This window comes from Netta rufina (assembly GCF_964035555.1).
Source record: "Netta rufina genome assembly, chromosome: 4".
Taxonomy (NCBI): domain Eukaryota; kingdom Metazoa; phylum Chordata; class Aves; order Anseriformes; family Anatidae; genus Netta; species Netta rufina.
Window position 1 is genome coordinate 16,818,636 of NC_140127.1, and position 21,356 is coordinate 16,839,991.

Sequence of the window (21,356 nt, forward strand, 5' to 3'; positions counted from 1 at the left end):
ACACAAAACAACAGAAAAGCATGCTGTTGGAAAAGAACCTAGGATGAATGAGAATGTCACCCATGACCTATAAGAACAATATCATCTAGTTTTAGTATTTTTTTTAATAATTAGATTTTCACTATGTAACATTTTAGGTTGTATTTATTCACTCAAATTTGTTGAAGTAAATGAATACATTAGTAGAGAGGGAAAAACAATGTGTTCAGTGATTACTTCTCTATTGCATTTTCAAAAAATTAAAAAGTCAATAGGATAGAATGGTTTGCATATTTCTTTTATGGTATTTTAAATACGTTCATTAAATAATAAACATTATTTGAAATAAAAAAAATACTAAGGACTTCATAATCCCAAATCTTTCACTGTTCACTCTAGTAAGCTGAGCTAAAATTGATATTTACCTGTGTTTGTTTCCTTCTTACATAACTTATGTTTACACTAAGCAAATAATCTTCCTATTTGATATAAATTTCCCCTTTGATTCAGTTCCAGTAAGTTACACAGGAACCTGATAAAGAGACTTAGCATAATCCTTTCTGGTGCCTATCCTTTTGTGGTTTGGGGAGAAAGAAGGAGGCTAAGGGGAACTGCTGGAGCTCAGCTGAAAAGGTATGAGTCGGTGGTGGCCAAGGGGGGTAAGGGTTGGGATTTTGCTTTCACTAACTACTGCAGAATTGTAGGTAAGAAAACTGAATAAATATCACTTGGAAAGAAAGCAATAATGCATTTGGTTATTGTGCTAGAATGAACAATAGGGGTTGAAGAATGACTATGTAAGCTTCCAAAGAACCATAAAGCACAGAAAATATGATATCTGATTTTAAGGAATTTTAAGGAATGCATAATTATGCATGCACTCTTATGCATAAGTCCTACTCTTTACTATGCTCTAGATTATGCTGGAAGCTGAATTCCTCCCTCACAGGTCTCACCAGCACAGAGGTATACATGTGATAAAAAGGCACCTTTTCTTCACAGATCAAGTCGTGCATTCAGTGAACTTGGCTAAGCCAAAGGCCAGGCTTTTTTGATAATATAAATGGCCTAAGTACTTAAACACTTCAGAACTAGAGAAATTGGAAGAGCGAGACATACCTTCAGAGGGTCAACTTAAAAGACGCCCTTAAAAGATTTAAGTTTTCTTAAAACTGAGGGAAACTTTCTTATTCCATTTTTTTCCCCTCAGATAACTAGGTTAGGCTTATTAGTAGTATATGTAACACTGACTTGAATCAGACCAAGCATAGAATATATGCTTTTTCCTTGGCTGTTCCAAAACTTGTCCTAGTTATGGCCAGTATAAGAAACGTATTGGTTAAAGATCAAAGTTCCAAAGGAGACCCTATTTTTACACAAAAAATTAAATTGTATTAAATTATAGTCTCAATATGGACTGTGTTGAATCAACATAATGTTTATGTTTTTGTGTTTTGTTTTGTTTTTTCTTCACTAAACCTTCCGTTATTTGTGTGTGTGTGTTTGTGTGTGTGTGTGTGTGTGTGTGTGTGTGTTTGTGTGCGTGTCATTTAGCTCTTCCTGGATTGGGCTTGTCCAATCCTGAATAAAATGGCTAAGAGTAATTTTTCTTGCTGTATCAGCTATTGTGTATTAGTCACATGAGGCTTAGCAAGACCTGCATAGGTCTATACCACTGCTCTTGTACAGAAAATACACTTTTTTAGGCATTATCAGCTAGCTATTGTTTGGCTACTGTGGATATTGCTGAAATCATAACATGGCATCAATTAGTTTAGTGCAAACAAACCAACTACATGCTTAGTCTGCTTTTTGCCAGAGGTATGTGCAAGGCTACATGGTTAGCAGAATCACGCTATCCAATTTAAATGTAGATAGGATTTGTTCACATTGACGAGATCACTACAAGACCTTTTACTGTGTAATTGCCAAGTGGCTTGTAAATTGGTGCAGTTTAAACATACAGCTTATGTTTATTCTGGCAGGGTACAAAGAAACTTGAGCAGTGTAATATACTTTTACATTACATGAGATGCAGGACTCTAAGTCTTAACTTTAGTAAAGCTGATGCAGAAATAAAACCTATATGTCTTTAAATTTTGGTTTTCTTCACACAAGTCTACATTTCTGTTTTCAAAAATACTTTTGCACTAAAACTTTAATAAAATAAATATTGTGTGTGAGGAGAAAAACTTGAAAAGAAAAGCCATTACCGTTCAGCTAATGTAGATAGAAGAATGCAAAAAATAAATATAAATATACAGAAAAACTAACACTTTTTCATCAGCTATCCTACATCTTCCTCTCACTCTTAGAAAGTTTTCCATTCAGTTATTCTTGAAATGAGTTCTGATTATGTTTCCTATTTTATAGATCACATTTATTTATCGTTATATAGTAGCACCAGGTGAAAATGCTACAATCAAATGAAAGAAATACAGGAGAGATTTCAAATGGACTATGTTAATTACATGCTGTAAAATTTCTATCTTTCAAAGGAAAAACAATTTCCAACTTCCAAAACCTTGCTATTATTAGCATAAAATAAAAAATCCAAGGAAAATGAAATAAAAAATCTTAAAGATTCAGTGTACTGCTTTTGAATAATGTTATCTACAATTATAAGACAGACAATCTGTTAAATAGAAAAAAGATTTGTTTTACATAAAGCAACAGAGTACAAAAGCACAGCTTTTGTAATTTTGGTAATATTGCAGTTTTACAAATATATTGCATAGTATGTGTAAGAAAATAGTTCCCATCTTTTTATATATTATATATACAAGGAAATCATTAGCATGAAAGTTACAAAACAAAAATGGTTAGCAGACCTTTACTGAATACTGATTGAAACAATATGACACAACCTTAGATCCAGCTTACATATGCATTACAGTGAATCAGCCGATAGTAACTCCATAGTGTTTGCTTTTTTTTTTTTTTTTTTTTTTTTTTTTTAAATTAGACAGTGGTTTAGAATCTAAAACAATCAAAAAACAACAAATAATACATGGTGTTAGTAACCAAATATCTTAAACATCCTTCGTAAAATTCTTCTAGACATGTATAGTTCTATCTTCAACCCAGACTTAATAGCCCTCTGTATCTAAAATGTATTTTAAGTGAATTGTGTTATCCAGTCAAGCCACTGTTTTGCAAGCAAAACAGTATAACTTCAGTTGAAACAAGCAATGTCTTGGCACATTTTGGAATACACGCTCTGCTTTTTTTTATGAACAATGAAAGATCCTGGTATGTATGAACAGTAACATAATTACACCATGCTGACAAACAAACACACACAAAACCAAAAAACAAACAAAAAAGTTTTAAAAAAAAATTAAACCCTGGAATAAAGTGAACAATCTACAGCTCAAAATGCTGCACAAATCTAAACTATGTTACAATTTCATGTTGTAATTACAACTTGTCATCTCTTCGTTCCAACAGAATTAGTAGAAGCAGCAGTGTCATAGTGTTAGATAAAGTAGAAGTGTCAGTCTTTGGTCTTATCACTTAACCAATGAATGAACTGCAGTACAAAACGATACAGCTAACAGTGCTCAGAGAGGTTGGCTGATGTTTTTATTTTTCTTTTTTAAACAAGAAAGAGACAGTATCCTATGACATGGATATCATGACAGTTTTTACAGAACATAAATCTACTGTATATATTAAATACATGTATTTAATAAGGTCTTTTCATATATTTTGTTGTTGGCATAGAGATAGCTCTGAAGAAGCCAAACATCTGCAACATCATCTTAGTGGTTCCCAAACAAACATTTGAGCATTTGAGTACAAAAAGAAGCTTTATTTGATACATGTATTCATATACTAAAAAGAGACTCAAAAGGAACACTTTTAGCTACTGTTTTTTTTTTTTTTTTTTTTTTTTTTTTTTTTTTTTAAAGTGCACTAATATTAATGCTTAAAAAGACCTTAAGGTCTTCAGTCTTTCTCTGCAATTGTCACAACAGAGTGATTTGTTAATGGGGAAACTCTTACCTTAGCCATAAAAAGAAGTGAAATCTCTTTTCTGAAATAAGTGATCAAAATATTCCAATTTTTATCTAATTAGAGATCCTTCAGCCGGGGCTTAATCATAACCAGAATGTTAGATATTATACAACAAAGACTGAAATAATTTGGAGACAGGGCCAGGAATCTATGAGGAATGTGACAAAAAGTATCCAGAAATTTCCTATAGCTCTGCACAGAATGGCCTTTATTTTAAACCTCAGCATTAAAACACCAGCACTAAAATAGTTATGTTTTGGCTCCATGTTTTAACATGGCATGTGTACTGAGATCTAGTTTCCTTCCATCTGAAATGATGTGGTTGGACTATGTCACTTTTTGGACCATGCTATGAATCAAAGAGCTCTGTTATTGCCAGCTCCAAACACTAAAAAATACCAGACCTGTTTCTCCTTCCACTCAGAAATGATGACACTGCTTATAGATACTTGGTGTTCTGATGTTTGTAGTTCTCTAGATGCACTGAAATCACTTTTCCCATACTCGGAAATCATGTGGGCTAGAAATGTCCTTTAAAATGAAAACTGAGTTTTTCTTTTCCTCTTATAGCTTGCAGTAGATTTAAAGTAAAATATTGGTGTTCTGAAACTCACCAAAATATTAAGACATTATGAGAACTGTTTATGTGGTAGACATGTCTATCTATCTCACAGGTTCCTAAATACACTCTATTTTTACTGGCACCAATATTGGTATAATAAATACTACCAAGCAGACTGCAATGATTCCAAGCAAGAAAATCCTGACAGTGTAGAGCTTTGTGGACTTACTGGCTTGGTTTTCTGAAGTCCAAAGTTCCATCTGCACATCTGCTCTGAGTTTTCCCCATACAAAGCAGTAAATTATTTCAGCCTTGTTGTTAACATGAGTTGTTATAAAAGATATGTTTTATTTCTCTACATGATTTGTAGAAAATCATGGAAAATTTATAAAGTTTGGGTCAGAAAGAAGCCTGAAACCTTTTTTGACTGTACTACAGGTAAGTTATCATATAAGGTGAAGAGCAAACAAATAAGAATTGCTCGATGGAAAATGCATGACAAATCATGTAGGTTTAGTGGGGAGAAAAAAAAAAAATCTTAGTCTACTTGTGTATAATTTGTAGGAAGACAAAATGTAAGTCAATGAATAGATTAGTCATTACAATCTGTGCATCTTTGAAGCAACCAGTGTCTGTAGGTGTGCACAGATAATGAATACATGTAGGTATATCGTCATACAGATCTATATATTGTACTCCTGGAATACGATTGATCCTTTTTCCTTGTGCTCTCACACCAGAGGCATATATTTCCTGATAGTTTTAAGGGTATATTGTATGGATACACTTTCAAATGTCTTATTATCACCATTGTCATTTGTATCTGTTTCTGTTCCTCTTACTAAGAATCCCCAGGCTTCTAATATATTTTCTTGAAATATTTTCTAATACTTTTTTTTTGTTTTGTTTTGTTTTTCCCAGTGAAAGAATACAATTCTCAAAGAAATAATGAATTATTTCCTAATAGCCTTCTTTTGAACAGAGGAAATAATTTTAGATTATTATTATTATTATTATCTGGTAAAAACAGCAAGTAGAGTATTCTTGCTACAGAGTGAAATTCACACCTCTGAACAGGCCCAATGGAAAGGCAAGCACCAGTCAAGCCGTGGACACGTCTTGTGCTGGTCTTCTGCACAGGAGTGAATTTCACCTGAAGTGAAAACAAAATCAACCTTATGAGGTGGTAATAAAATAGAAAGGTAATCACAGTATTTGTTTGCTCTTTTTCTTTTTTCTCAAAAGAAAAAAAAAAAAAAAGCTGCATAGAAATACCCACCTTGCGCTGTTTGCCCTGACTTCAGTTACCTTGTAAAACCTGTCATTACATTGATGGTCTTACATTCAGAAGCCTCTAAAGCTACATGGTATTTTAAAGAATAGTATTAAAAAGCACACTTACCTTATGTAATCAAGCCATCTTCCACAATGGGAAACATTTTTATACTGTTTTACATTCCTGGGTTCTGCAAGTTTCAAGATACTCTTGTTAATCAATGTTGCGATAAACTTACTAGCAGCATACCAAAGATTTCAATTACCAAACAAACCAAAAAGTATGAAGAAAGTATACAAGAAAGAAATCCCACATAAAACTTGTCAAAAAAAGAAGTCAGAAGTGAGCTCAGAGTGCAAACGGGGCTGCATAATTTAAACACAGACCTGATGAAGTCAACATAATATCAATGTACTTTTTAATACTGAATGTCATTTAATGCGTGTTTATATATATTTATTACTATTACTTTGAAAACCTTAGCAGCAGATGGTAAACAAAAGAGAATAATGAATATGAATGTGGTACCAGTTGTTAGTGCACTGCTTCTCAGCTTTACACACTGCATTAGTACTAATGTTTGTACTGTGTTCAAATGGCAGCAGTTGGACATAGCTAGAAAATGGAAAAGATATACCTTTGAAGATTTTTTTTGCACTTGCCAATTATAATTACCTTGTGAAGAGCAATACACTGATCAAAAAACACATCAACAGTATTTCCTTCTTTACCCTGTTCTTTTCCAGAAACTGTATGTTCTACTGAAAGCAATCACTTCACATGCAGTAGCCACAAAATTAATACGTAAGGCCATTCAGATCTGACAAACAAGAGCAGGTGTCTTTTTAACTCTGAAAGGTAATATTGCTGAGCACTTCCAAAATTTACCTAGTGTACAAAACCCTAGACTTAGTAGACAAAGAGTAACAACACACTTTTAAAGAAACCAAACTCACGGAGGGATTCTGTCTCTTTTTGTGTTAAAAACCATTTACTGAATTTAATTGTTTAGTAAAGCAAGCATCACACAATGCTTCAAAATTTTAAAATTCAGGGATAAAAGTTTACATCCAAAAAGATGAATGGAAAATTGTGCTTTCAGACAGTAAAGTTATTTATCATACAGGGGTAACCAATTCATTTCACCATCAGATTCTGGGCAAATTCGTTTATGTACTGTATATATATATATGTGCAGTTCATATCCAGGTCCTGCAAAAATCTAAAACTATGTGCTTCACTTCATGTAGCAAAGGCACCTGTGTTATTCTCCCTTTTGGACAAAAGGTGATATTATGTTCCAGGTTTCCTGATGAAGAATACATTGATTTCTGAATATCTCACTCCCATCTCTACGTTGAGTGGTAACACAAACCACAAGAGAAGGCAGTGCTGTATTCCTGCTTACACTGGAAGAAGTTGCTCTGCAGGCCATTTGAAGCGTCGAACTGGTCACAAGGGAAACCGAGCAGAACTGTGAAGCAGAGGGATAGTAACAAAAGGCTATTCTGGTGTGAGGAGAGGTTGGAGTCCTTCTAGCTCCACAAGCAGATGTTGCTACTGGATTGACATGTGGAGCCTGCTCCTGCTGGGGACAGATAAAGTTTACCATTGGGGCAGGCGCAGAGCTCATAGATAGTCTGGCGAGGAGCTGAAGAGCTAGGTGAAGAGGAGGAAAAGGAGCCCACTGGTAGATTTCCCAGACGAATAGTATCTGCATTTAAAAATATCTACAAGAGGAAAGAAAAGAAAGGAATAAGTAAATTTCTTTCAGTGTCATGACATATTTTAAAGAATTTACTTTGAGGCAGAGTCATGACATTTTACAAGTACATAAGCTGTCAACATTTGTTGTTTTTCAACAGTGTAGTTGTATAAACATTAATACTCACTACTTCGGTATATGCAAATATTTCACCCAACATGTTTATTCAGATACAAGTAGTGTCATACAAAACCATTTAGAAAATATTGTTGAACAGGTTAAATTCTCACTTGTGCATTTTATGATTAAAATTTATTCATTCATGGCAGTAGCACATCCTTGCTTTGGAAGAGTTTGTATTTTAATAAATGTGAAGTGATATTAAAGCACATTCCCCAGTGTGTTCCTGTAAGCAGCAGGAAATATGTGCTGAACTGTGCTAAACTGTAGGGTCTTAACAATAGCTACATTCTGAGAATAATTAAATAAGGGTGTAGAATCATACACACAAAATAAAGAGCTTATTAGGCCTAAATTAGGAGGAAAAAAGATTTCAGGTTAAAGTCTTATTAAGAAGGTCATCAAGCTATTCCCATTTGTTTCTGAACACTGCATATGATTAAAAAAATGTTGTTGCTGTTTTTTTAAATCTCCTTCCATTGGAAATAACAAGAGACAGTATTAAACTGGAAACACCAGTAATTTTCATCTATCTGCATTAAGTTCTGTAATATTTACATTTGAAAATGTTACATTTTCAGGGTCTTGAGCAAACATTGTTATGAAATCAGATAAGTAAAGCACAAAAAATGCAAGTTATCCACCAGCACAAACAGATGAGCTTCCAGCTGCTTAGAGTTCATTTTTTATTTATGGAAGGAGTAAATGAGAGCCAAAGTCAGATCAGTCATTACCTCAGGTACAGACTATGAACCAAAATAAAATGGCTTTAAGCCTGCATATAACAGTATGAAACAGGAAAAAGTCAGCTGCTTAAATATTTGCTGCTGATATTATAAGGTGTTGAAAATCAACAAAGCCAACTTGACACCATTATATCACAATGTTAGCAGTGCATGTGAAGAACCTGGAATGATATGACATACATTGCTGCTTCCAACAGGAAACAAACATTATTTTATAATAAAACCAGTGGTATATAGAAGGAAAACAATGCAGAAGCACTACTGAACCCCTGCTGGCAAGAAGCGAAGGACAAAATCATACAGAATGACTGTTGCACACTCATGTTACCATTCACAGCAGAAGCACTGTAAATGACAAACTCAAAGTAGCTGAAAACAATATAAACTCCTTCAAGGACTCCTATCCCCAGAAGAAGATACTGTCATTGCTGGGAATTTACACTAGAAGGAAGAATCTATGAGGCACAGGTGACAACTGCTTGGCAAGATGCCTTTCTTAATTCTTATCTTGACTGACAGAGGAATTCATTAATATACTGAAGTACAGCAAATTGATATCTTTGTTCTGTAAGTTATATGACTAAGGAATGCATACACTCACTGTTGTTTTTAGCATCCAATTTCATAAACATGAAATAATTAGGAGTCAAAAAGCCCAGCAGAAATAATTTAGATGGAAGAACTGTGGACAGTGTTGGGAACAATTTAATATTGTCCTACTAGAATTACAACCCAGAAGAAGATTGCTATGAAGAACATTCAGCTCTGCTAGGAGCAAATGTGAAAGTAACAATAGCAAGCATAATAAGAAAATAAAATAACAGATGGGCAAAACAAAGAATTTGAAAGCAAACGAGAAGCTATGAATTGGTAAAATGTGACAAGGAAACAAAAGACATAATTGTCAGTCAGCGGAGTTACAGAAAATAAAAAGTACTCTTTCAATTCTCATACCAGGAATAAAAGAAATGTTAACAAGTCCACTAATGTCATAGTAATAGTGGAGTTATCAACAGTATGGAATAAAAACCCAGTAGCACACTCTTCACTGTAAGCTCAGTATAAGTAAAAGCATATCTTTTATACTGAATAGTGTTCAGAACATAGTTCTGTACTTGGAGAAAGACCAAACACTGATGTCAGAACACAATAAAATACTTTCAAATTCAACAGTAACTCAAACGGATATTAAACAGGAGCCAGTAATGTCATACACTTTTTATCAGCAGCTTTTGATAACTTCTACAAATAGTTCTAAAAAAAAAATAATCTTGAGTAGCCTTTTGGACTTTTAATATTGATTTGCAGTAAGCCCTAATGTACTTAGAATATCACGGAAGGCAAACAAAAGATTATTTCTCTCTCTCTTTTTTTTTTTTTTTTTTTTTTTAAAAAAAAGAAAAAAACAAGATATTAGAACATTATATATGTGATAACATGATGCTTGTACATAAATCATGTATGCTTTACATGATCACATGATGCTTTATAACATAAATCTAAATTAAACGAGTTCTAAAACATGAGTCTTGATTCAAACAAGAATTTGTTCACACACACACACAAAAAGAGGACATTTTATGCCAGAGAACAGGCTAGAAGATGAAAATCTTTTAGTCACTTTGAACTTTATTATCTTTTATTCTATCTATTATCTACTCTTTAATCTTACATGTTTTATTACATCAGGACAGTTACAATTCTGCAACCCTTAATTACAGATGTTCTGTACCGTACTGCTCTAAGACTTTAATCCAGTGGACCTTGCTCCATTGTGCATTGCAATACAATGCTCATTTATTTTTCTCATTAATTTAAATGATATTTTCAAGCATAGCTGTGCAAGCATTTCTATTGGTGCTTTCAAACTACACACTGTGATACAGATGAAATTCAGATTTTTCTGCTGCCATAATCTTGAGTGGTATCTCAAAGGCCTTTTTCTAGCAAGCATTCCACAGCATCTGGGGTACAGTATCTGAGAGAAACTGATGTGACTTCTTGTGAGGGTGTATCTGCTGCAATGAGTCTGACAAGCCCTGTGCCTTTGCAGAAAGCTGGGAAGGCTGTGCAATTTAAACAGACTCCTATAGCAAATCCCTGGGAAAGCCCAAGATGAAGGTGGCTGAAAGGCAACATTAAAACCTACCGTGTACATATGCAGTCAAGGTTAAAAGGTCAATGTTAAAAGACTACATTTACAGATAAAAGACAAAAATAAAAGACTAAATTTATATAAAAGACTAAATTTGCAGATGCGACGTTGCTATCTATTAGTTAAGCAGGGATCTAAATATTTCAACATAGAAGCCCACTATGTAAGGAATTTCAGATATCCATATTTGAGGATATAGCCTCTCCCCTTCTATCTTTTGCTAAAAACTGAAATTCATGGATGAAATGTCTTCCAACATCAGAAAAACTTATGCTACATACCCTTTTCTGCCTGCTGTTATGAGGTGTTTGAAGAGAAGGGAAGTGGCAAGACAAAAAAAATGTTATGTTCTGTCCTGGTTTCAGTTAGAACAGAATTAATTTTCTTCCTAGTAGCTGGTGGAATGCTGTGTTTTGGCTTAGGATGAGAAGAGTGCTGATAACACCCCGATGTTTTAATTGTTGCAGAGCAGTGCTTATACCAAGCCAAGGACACCTCAGCCTTTTGCTCTGTCCTGCCAACAGGCAGGCTGGGGGTGCAGTAAGAGCTGGGAGGGGACAGACCCAGGACAGGTGACCCAAACTTGCCAAAGGGGTATTCCATACCATCTGACGTCATGCTAAACAATATATAGGGGTGGCTAGCCGGGGGGAGGGGGCCGGACTGCTCGGGGTTAAGCTGGGCATCGGTCAGCGGGTGGTGAGCAATTGCATTGTGCATCACTTGTTTGTACATATTATTATTAGTAGTACTATTATCATCATTGTATTATTATTATTATTATTATTATTACTATTATTATTATTATTATTATTATTATTTTCCTGTCTTATTAAACTGTCTTTATCTCAACTCACGGGCTTCACTTTCCATTTCTCTCCCCCGTCCCAGAGAGGGAGGGGGGAGGGTGAGCGAACGGCTGCGTGGTGTTTAGCTGCCGGCCGGGTTAAACCACGACATGTTCCCAGGGAACACTGTTACTAGTAGCTAAGGGAACTGCCTGTATACATGATGTTTCTCTAATCTTTTGTGCTGTGAAAGGTACAAGATAAGCTATATAATACTTCACATACATCAAGACTATGCCAACCTGTCATGCTCTTCCTGAGATACTCACACCTCAGCAGGTAAATATGAAAGGATAAAACCAAAACTTTTATCCATTCTTGAAACATTGTGGGAGACTGATTGAGAACGTACAAAATGGAAAAGGCAGCAGCTATTCTGAGAAGTGCTGTTTCACATCAGAAAGCTGAGCATTTAGCAGGATCATTCCCCCTGTATACTTCAGTTTTAGTAATCTTAAATCCTTGCTTTATTTTGTGTATCTTAAATATGAGAAAAATATATTAGTATAATACTTGTTTTAAATAGACCCATTTTCTGATCGACTAAAATAGTGAATGGAATAAGGCTATTGTGTGTGAGAAGGAATGGAAAAACTGTACTTTTTTTACATGTATTTTATGCTAATATAATCTTGAGAAATTTCATCTTGCACGTTTTACACACAGGCTTTGATTTTCATCAAGCCTGTAGGAGTAATGTATGAGAGAAACAAAGATGTTGAGAAAGAAGCAGAAGAATAAACCAATTTATTTCTATTTCTAAGGAAGTTAGAATTAAATATTCATTAGATAATTTTGGTATTTCCTGTTCTGTATTTTGGAAAAAGAGTTGACAGTTGTAGCAAGGTATCAAGATGTATTATATGAAATGGCAAAGGATGTACAACTGTTTGTTTTCTCTACTTAGAATGCCTACTGTTGCAGGAAGTACGGCTGAAAGCACGACAGACACCAGTAGAGTCAGATCATGCTCCATTTTATAGTCCGAATTTTGCGTCGCATTGCGATTACTTCCCGCTTTTTCAAGAAGCGCTGTAATAAATCTAGGGCTACTTCGTCCTCCATTTTCCTGTTATTCCTGCACTATGGCAATATCCTGCACTCTGGCAATATCCTGCAGCCTTTGCCCTGTAGCCCACGCAGATGGCGAACTGTTTAGTTCAGGTCTTCGGAGACGACACACCAACTGTTGTAGTAGTGTTTGGTCGCTCTTGACCCCCCGGTCGCTGTGTTCCGGTGCCCCTCTGCTTCAGCCGCCCTTTGACAGGTCCCTGTTCGGGCGCCACTTTTTGGTTCTTGGCTGAAGGAACACATGCAGCTGACTCAATATGAGTGATAAAGCATAGTTCAACTTTATTGTCCGGATAGCCTAACTTTTATAGTGAACTTAACAGGGGCGGACAGTGTTTCACACAAGATCATTGGTCAAAAGCACTCAGACAAACAACTACAAGAAAACAACCCCACCTGCAAGAAAACAACCCCCTTGTGATTAGCAGTCACAAAGACCTTGTCCTTGAAGCCAGCTACTGGTAACAATATTTTTCTGAATTCTTCAATTGGGCGATGTGGGAACACTGTCATGGGAACTTCTCATAGTTGCCCTGGTAGCTTGGTTTGCTCAGCTACAGAAAGCCATGGGATTTTTGCTGTTTCAAAAAATCCCTCAACAGCTTACAATCAGTAATTTCTACAAATTAGCAGAAGCCTCTGCAATGATAGTGTTATTGACTGGCAGATATGAACATGTAAAAGACTGCAAGCATATGTATCTTCAAAGAAATGTCAAAGACTAAACTAACCTGGCAAATCTAGTTGGCCCTAGCTTGTGCCTTGTGCAAGTATTTAGAACATCAAAGGTGACTGTGATATTTATTAACTGAGATTTGGAAATCATCTGCTCATCAGGCTGTGCTGTTATCCTATCTGAACAATGACAAGGAGAAGGAGAGGAAGATGTCAGAAAATATAGATATCTACTAAAAAATAAAAATAAAATAATTGAAGGAGAGAACTTTCAGCAGGCATGATATAAGCTTAAGGTAAAGAATCCAATATTCATACAAGCCATATCATATAAAAGTTCTCCACTGGGTCCTTGACTATATCATAGAATCATAAAGGTTGGAAAAGACCTCTAAGATCATCTGGTCCAACTGTCCCCCTACCACCAATATTACCCACAAAGACATGTCTCTAAATATAAAAATATCTAGATAAATATATCCAGATAAATATATCCAGAAGATATCCAGATAAATAAGATAAATATATCCAACCCTTTCTTAAACATCCCCGGGGACAGTGACTCCACCACCTTCCTGGACAACCCATTCCAATGCGTGACTACCACTTCTGAGAAGAAATGTCCTCTAATTTCCCACCTAAACCTCTGCTGGCACAACCTGAGGCCTTTCTCTCTAGTCCTTTTGCTAGTTACCTGTTAGAAGAGGCCAACCCCCAGCTCCTCACAGCTTCTTTTCAGGTGGTTGTAGAGAGCAATAAGGCTCTCTGGAGAAGACAAGGCCTGAGCCTGAGCCTTGTCTTCTCCAGACTAAACAACCCCAGTTCCCTCAGTCGCTCTTCATAGGACTTGTGTTCCAGGCCCTTCATTGGACACTCTCCAGGGTCTTGATGTCCTTCTTGGTGGTGAGGGGCCCAAAACTGAACACAGTACTTGAGATGTGGCCTCACCAGAGCAGAGCACAGGGGAACAATCACCTCCCTGGTCCTCACCTCACAATAGAGGAGGTCCCATCCTCACAATAGAGGAGATGATAGCTTAAGTACACCCAAATTAAAGAGGTAGGATTTATAAATACCAAAAAAAAAATCTGTATTTAAGTATGGTCGGACTAGACAGATAATGTTAGAGAGCTGCAAGGCATACTGAGAGCTGGTGTGGGTAAGAAATGGCAGGAAACTGGGGGAAATGTGAAAGAAGGAAAACTGAAAGTTTATTGTTCATCATTCAGTATGAAGATACAGTGCAATAAGATCTCACTAAACAAACCATTTGGATTCTATTAGGCTTTTCAGAATTAATCTGAATTACAACAATGCAAGATTTTTGTCTAGTCTTTTTACTCTTCTGCATATGCTATTGGAAGCATACATAGAAATATGGTTATACAAATTGGGTCACTAGACTCCTAACTACTTATTTTCCACTCGCTGATATGTTTTCAAATTCAAGCTGAAGATGAAGTACAGGATAAACTGCAGTACTTTAGTTCATATTGGCCATATGTTCTAACAGTTACCTGTGTTTTTGACATTTGTTTAAAAATGATTCACCTAAAGTACCTTCCATTAAATCTGAAAGAGAACTTTGAGAAAAAGAAACAAGTATTATTTTTAATGGAAAATTAAAATAATAACTTAATAGCATATATACTGTTAAGTCTAAATGTATGCTGGCACAATATCTGGAACCATATATTAACAATGAACTGTCTTAAAAATTAATACTATTATGGAACAGGTAAACACTGAAATGAATGTGATGACTACTATGAAACTGGGTGTACTAAATATTCAGAGAAGGCCAAAAGATTCTAGATCTAGTAGCATTTATTAAAAATGCATTCTGTACAGAAGTATGATCAGTTGACCAGAAGACAAAGGAGGACTTTAGGCCAAAGTGTGGTCTGGTGTAGCAAATATTCTCTGTCTCAAGATTATACATGACACACCTTGACAGAGCCATCTTTTGTTAACACCAGTTCCCTACTCAATAGTATTCCTGAAATCACTGACAATTGCAAGTGATTTGAAAACTAATGTATATGTATGTTAAATGTACTATTGTATAAGAGAGCATAAGAATTTATGTTTTGCATATTTTGCATCATTTGAGTTATAACTCCACTGCAATTTATATTGGTGGCTACAGAAGCAGAAACTTTCCAGTATATTTATTCTTTTAATTTCGATGGTGATTAAATGGGGTTGTTGTGAATGGTGACCAGCAGAAGTTTACAAGCTCCAACACTTATGGTATGTTAATGGTTGTCTCATACACAACAATTCCCAGAATAAAAATCTAAATGATATTAGAAGTATTTGCAATTTCATTAAATGTGACAGATGTAACTTCTATATGATTTATGTGGGACAGATGTGACTTTGTGATTTATATATCTGAACCAGAAAGGGAAAGACATGTACTTGGAATATTTGTGCTCAGTTTACTGAGTACAAAATCTTATTAATTAATTACCATGCAAATCAGAACTAGATTAAAATGTGATATTCATGGAAAAATGTTTCATTTATAAAATAAATTATTCATTGTTACTTTTTTTCTTTCTAATAAAATTGCTTATAGTGTTGGTATTCTAAATTTGCTTGTGGACAAGCAGTTCAAAATGAGTGATGTTAATTAAAACACATTTGGTTTTGTAGTTTCAGAACATTTTGATTATAGATTTCAACATGAACTTTTTTACTGCAAATTTACTTAAGCATGAAGAACTTTTAAATATTATTTAAAAATAACATGACATTTTAATATTTTTAAATACCTGTCAAAATAGCTTCATAGAATTCTTGAAACCCTCCTTTCCATAGAAATCAATTATTAAAAAATACAGAGAATTTTCCTTTCATTTTCACTAATCACTTTCCTTGTGGACAGCTGTTACAAGTTAACTAGTTAATACTAACAAAAAAAGTATTTAGAAAACAAAATGCAGCACAATTGCTAGACGTTTTTTTTTTTATGAATTAACTGGATCTTCAAGCTCTACAGCATACCATTGCTTATTTCTTATTGTACTCACTTCATCCATATAAAGCACTTAAATTTATTTTTGCAAATATAAGTCAGCTGAACTGAACCAACTTGGGAAATGTTGTTTTTGTTGATTGGTCATTCCTCCATATTTATGGCAAATGGCTTGCAGAAAGGCAATTCCATTTCAGTTTATTTAGTTAATTAAATATATATGTATTTCTGTTTTAGAACTGAAAAATAGCTATAAAAAAACACCCAAACCAAAGCTTTAAAATGGTACTGTTGGCTGGATTTAAAAGTGAAGATTTAACTTATGTTAAATATTAATCTCTGTATCAAATATATCTTTTGGACTTAAGAGAACTGGATCGGATTATATAGTGAAAGCTAGTACTCACTCGTTTGTTGCCCCTACAAAAGAATCATGGGTGCATGCTTGAGTGACACTCAAATGGTTAATATAAACTTGGTTTTTCTCTTGTCCAGTACACTGATTTTTTGTAAACTTTTTCAGTTAAAGAGTATTGCTCACTTTAACATGACAACTATAAGCCTTGCCAAGGGATCACTTTCATTATGCTAGAAGCAACCAAATATCGTCCACAAACCATGCAATGAACCACTGCAATCTGACAGAGAAATAAAAGAGGATAAAGAAGTAAATAGGAGGAAAATCACAGACAGGGTTACTAATATACATATGTTTATGAAAAATTAGAAACCTCAGTACATCTTTCTCCTTTTATTTACTTGGTCTTTGCTAATCAATGGGATGTGATGAAAATTCAGAGCTTAGTTTATCTGAAAGCTGTTTGCAAAACTACGTAGCAGCTGCACAACCCTCAGAAGAGCTGAGGCTAGTTAACAGCCTTTGCCTTCAAAGGGTGATGTATTTAAAAACCTTTAAAATTAGTTGCTAGACCAATCAGCAAACAGCATCATATAATCCTTTAAGCATGTTGTCATTACATCATAATGTATTTCAGGTACAGTTCTGCAGACTTTTATGTTGAGCAAAATCTAGTATCTACAGAATTTAAAATTGATCTGTACTTTTGCAATGTGTTTATATGTGAAAGAAACAGTAGTCAACTAGCAGTCATTGTACTGAATTTCCAGACAATAAATGTTCTTTTTCTTCTTATGTGAACCAATAGATTGAGCTAGAGCCTGGAGCTTCACATTGCATTTTGCTTGTAAATGATTACTGCTTTAAACCATTGGTTATAGTTTATTTATAGAATAACACATAGTTCACAATTAAATGCCAAGCTATAATTGAATCAAAGGATTCTGCTGATGCCTTGACTCACAAGGGTGCAGCTCAAGAGCTTTATAAAGGGCAGCAGAATCTGAATAGAAATTACAGCCCCCAGTATTCAGTCTGAGATCATGTATCATAATGCATAATATGACTAAAAGGATTATTATAATACTGCAGTAAATAAAAAGAAAATTTATCAAGCAGCAGAACTGAGAAAGCTTTCACAGGCTTTCAGTTTGTGATGTGGGAGGCCAAAGATTATACTGCATGAGAAATAAGACTACAGGAAAATTATTTTGTAAACACATTTATGTTCTTCAAAAAAAAATATTCTGAAGTTATTCTTAAGTAAAAGGAAAATATATGTTTCGTAGATTAATCCAAATTAAATTCATAATTTTCTTCTACATGGCTAAAATTGATTGATTCCAGATTTGACATAAATATTTCCTGGCATGATAGGACAATAATTATGCTACAGAAGGAATATCTGATGCCTTATTGAATAAGCTTGGAAAAGTTGAAGTATTTGACTAGTATGGAAATAATACCAAAATGTATTTTTTCTAGTAGAAAAATTATCTTAGCACAAATATGGTTCATTTATCCAGATCCAGTTCACAAAGACAACATTCATTCCTTCATGAAAGAAACCTAACTGATAATGCATACATTTTCAGGCTAAAATGAAGGTTATTTTTTGGCAGAGATACCTTGTTTTGTTTTAGAATGTTTTCTTAATAATTGGATATGGTAAACTCCTTAAATTTTTTTCCTACATTGCCTACCAATCTGTGATGTTATCTGTTGGGCTTTAAGCATTGACTCTAATCATTACGTTGTTTTAGACATTTGTCCATCAGATTTTCACACAAGGTTCCTCACATCAGGCTGTAATACCCTAACGTGGTTATGGTAACCTTGCACAATCAGTGATGTTGGGGAAGCTTATCACATGCCTTCCACAGTGTTTCTGCAATTTCCTCTGATCCTCTCCAGGTTAAGAGATAAAACAGTAGACTATGAAGGTATCGGTCAGATCTCAGGATGGAATTTCTCTCTTTAGGAGACTGTTCTTTTAAAGATCCTGCTGGAACTGCTAGTACTATAGTCAGACACCTTGAACTTTCTCAGATATGTGTTTTCAGACAAAAACTACTTGGAAAAGGGTGTGGAAATGTTGGTAGCTTCTTTTCTCAAATCTATCAATCTAACTAAAACAATCTAAATCAACCAAATCTAACGTGATGTTGGAATTCTGATAGATACTTACTATGTCCAGGAATATAAAAAATATTTTTAATATGAAGTTCAGTAAAGCCTGCTTTATTAGATATTTTTTCCATAAAGAATTTAATTCTTAACCGAATTCCAGTTCTGAATAATACAAATACAGTCAGAACATAGTCATTTTAACTTTTCTTGGATTTCTATTATCAAAGACTAACTGAGGTCAAAGGACATTATTTCCAAATACATTTTCAGTGAGCTGTAGTAAATATTTAAGAAAAATCAGAAGTCATGCAATACACTCAGAGTTTTGATACAGGCAAAAATACCTGATGAATCTACAGACTAAACGTTTGTACAAAGCAACATAGAGATCCATGGTGCTAAACCAAGACATTAAAGATAGAAACCATTGCTTCAGAGATCATGGGAAATTGAAAGTAAAAGTCTTTCTGGTTATTTTCGTTTTCATTTGAGTATTACTTTTCTAAAGGGAAATATCATAGAATCATGAAGAGAAAGAACAAAGAAATCGATTCTAGAAAAAATAAATGTGAACAAAATTGGTAATTAACATAGGAAACATACTAGGTTGGGCCAGGTATGGATTCCCCTCCAGGTATGGAGGGGAATGGGAATCTGGAACCCCTGCAACAAAACTGTGCACAGAAAACACAAGGGTGAAGGAGGACTCTCCCTTTATTTAATCAAACTTTATTCCTCAATTTACCAATGAGAGAGAGGTCGATTCTCCTTAATGATAGCTTGACTACTTAAGGAAACAGTAACAGAGACTTCCTATTTAAAGAGGTGGTAAGTAAAGATAACGGATTGTAGGAAGAGCTCTTATAGCAACTCAGAAATAAGATGCAGCATATGGTATTTTAATATAGAATTTGATATATAAGTATTTGACACTGTCAATTAGGAAAATAGTGTGCTTTAATTATGCAGGACAATAGAAAATCAATAGATTTTCTATTTATAACAGTTCTATATAGAATATATAGAATATATATTAATATATAAGACCTACTTTGATAACAGTTCTATATAGAATATATAGAATATATATATATATAGAATATATATATATATAATCTATATATATATATAATCTATATATATATATATAGAATATATATATATATAAAACATATATATATATTGATATATATATTGATAACAGTTCTATATAGAATATATAGAATATATATATATATAGAATATATATATATATAATCTATATATATATATAATCTATATATATATATATAGAATATATATATATATAAAATATATATATATATATATTCTATATAGAACTGTTATCAAAGTAGGTCTTTGATGCAGCATATTGGCAAAAATGTTCCTGTCTACACTGCAATGCAAAGAGTGTGCATTGCAGGGGATTATCCGTCACAGATGTGAATGTTCTTTTTGTTTGTTGAGGCTTATTTGGGTAGCTTGCAAAGCATCTGGGAACATTTGGCAGTAAACAAAATACTAACACAAAAAGCAAAAAAATTCTAAAGAACTCTATTCACAGTTAGATATTTACATTAAACATCCAATTTTCCAAAAGTGCAGTAACCTGGCAAGTTTCATTGAGAACAATAAAAAATTATACAGTTCTCCAAAGTGTCTAATAAGAAACTGAGAACTTCTGATAGACTTGCACAAGGTGGATTTTATTTTTTTTTTTTCCTCCTTAGTCTTTATATCATTTTAAGGAATGAAGATGAAAGGACTCATACAAGTCATGTTTCCTGCATTTCTGCCATTCATAGATTGGCAAACAAAACAGTGACACAATTTAACAGTATTTTCATAATTTCACATAGGTTTACACATGAAGAACCTATAACAAAATCTTTTTGTCAAGCTGATCCTGACACTGATGAAACCATACAGTGAACAGTCTGTTGAAGTACTCTCTTTCAGAGATATTAACAGTTAAAGAATACACTTCTCTCTCTTTGCCAGATTCATCCAAAATAGTATTTTACCACCAACACTTAGCGATCTCTGTCCCAGGAACAAGCTGGAGGACTGGGTAGCCTTTTTCTTGACTGGTATAGTAAAAAAATATTTTTATCTATATCTATTTAACTTTTTCCAATGTGAATGAAATTTAATGAATCAAATATTTGAAAAAAAGCAAATAAGTAATTGTAACTGAATGTGCCAAACCAAAATGATTTTAATGTAGGCAAATGCAGAACATTTTTTGTGATGTTTACTGTGCTGCTGAATAAACTACCCTTCCATTATTTGTATTATGCTGGGCAGAGATAACATAGAACATTTTTTGACCAGCTGAGCTTACCTCCCCTTCTGTAGACTGCAAGTGCAGTTCTTTCCTACACGTGGCCTTTAAGTCTCCTGCAGCTGCATTGACTTGCACTCCCCTGGGTGCTTCCATCACCAAGGATCTAGTAGGAGATTCAAGTCTGAAAGACAAAAACAACCATTAGGAAAAAATGCACTGAATCAAACCACTGAAAAAAAAACACAACCTGGCCCTAAAAATTACAGCTTCACAATGCTTGTATATAGAAATGTATTTTGAAAGGTAGAGAAGTCAGTTATTTTACATGTAATTCTCTCACTGTTCTCTATAGCCCAGAGAAATGAAAAATGAGTCCGTGTT

At 34.2% G+C, this 21,356-nt stretch overlaps 1 protein-coding gene across 3 annotated transcripts in view; it reads right to left on the bottom strand.

Moving 5' to 3' along the window:
• Positions 1-7,372: 7,372 nt before the first annotated feature.
• SGCZ (sarcoglycan zeta) overlaps positions 7,373-21,356 on the bottom strand; it is a gene marked incomplete at both ends in the record, with an annotated part of 451,496 nt that continues 437,512 nt past the window's right edge. For all 3 annotated transcript variants that reach the window (XM_084286195.1, XM_084286196.1, XM_084286194.1), the window contains 2 exons: positions 7,373-7,567; positions 21,033-21,156. In XM_084286195.1, coding sequence (XP_084142321.1) covers positions 7,373-7,567; positions 21,033-21,156 — 319 coding nt within the window. The remainder of the gene's footprint in view (positions 7,568-21,032; positions 21,157-21,356) is intronic.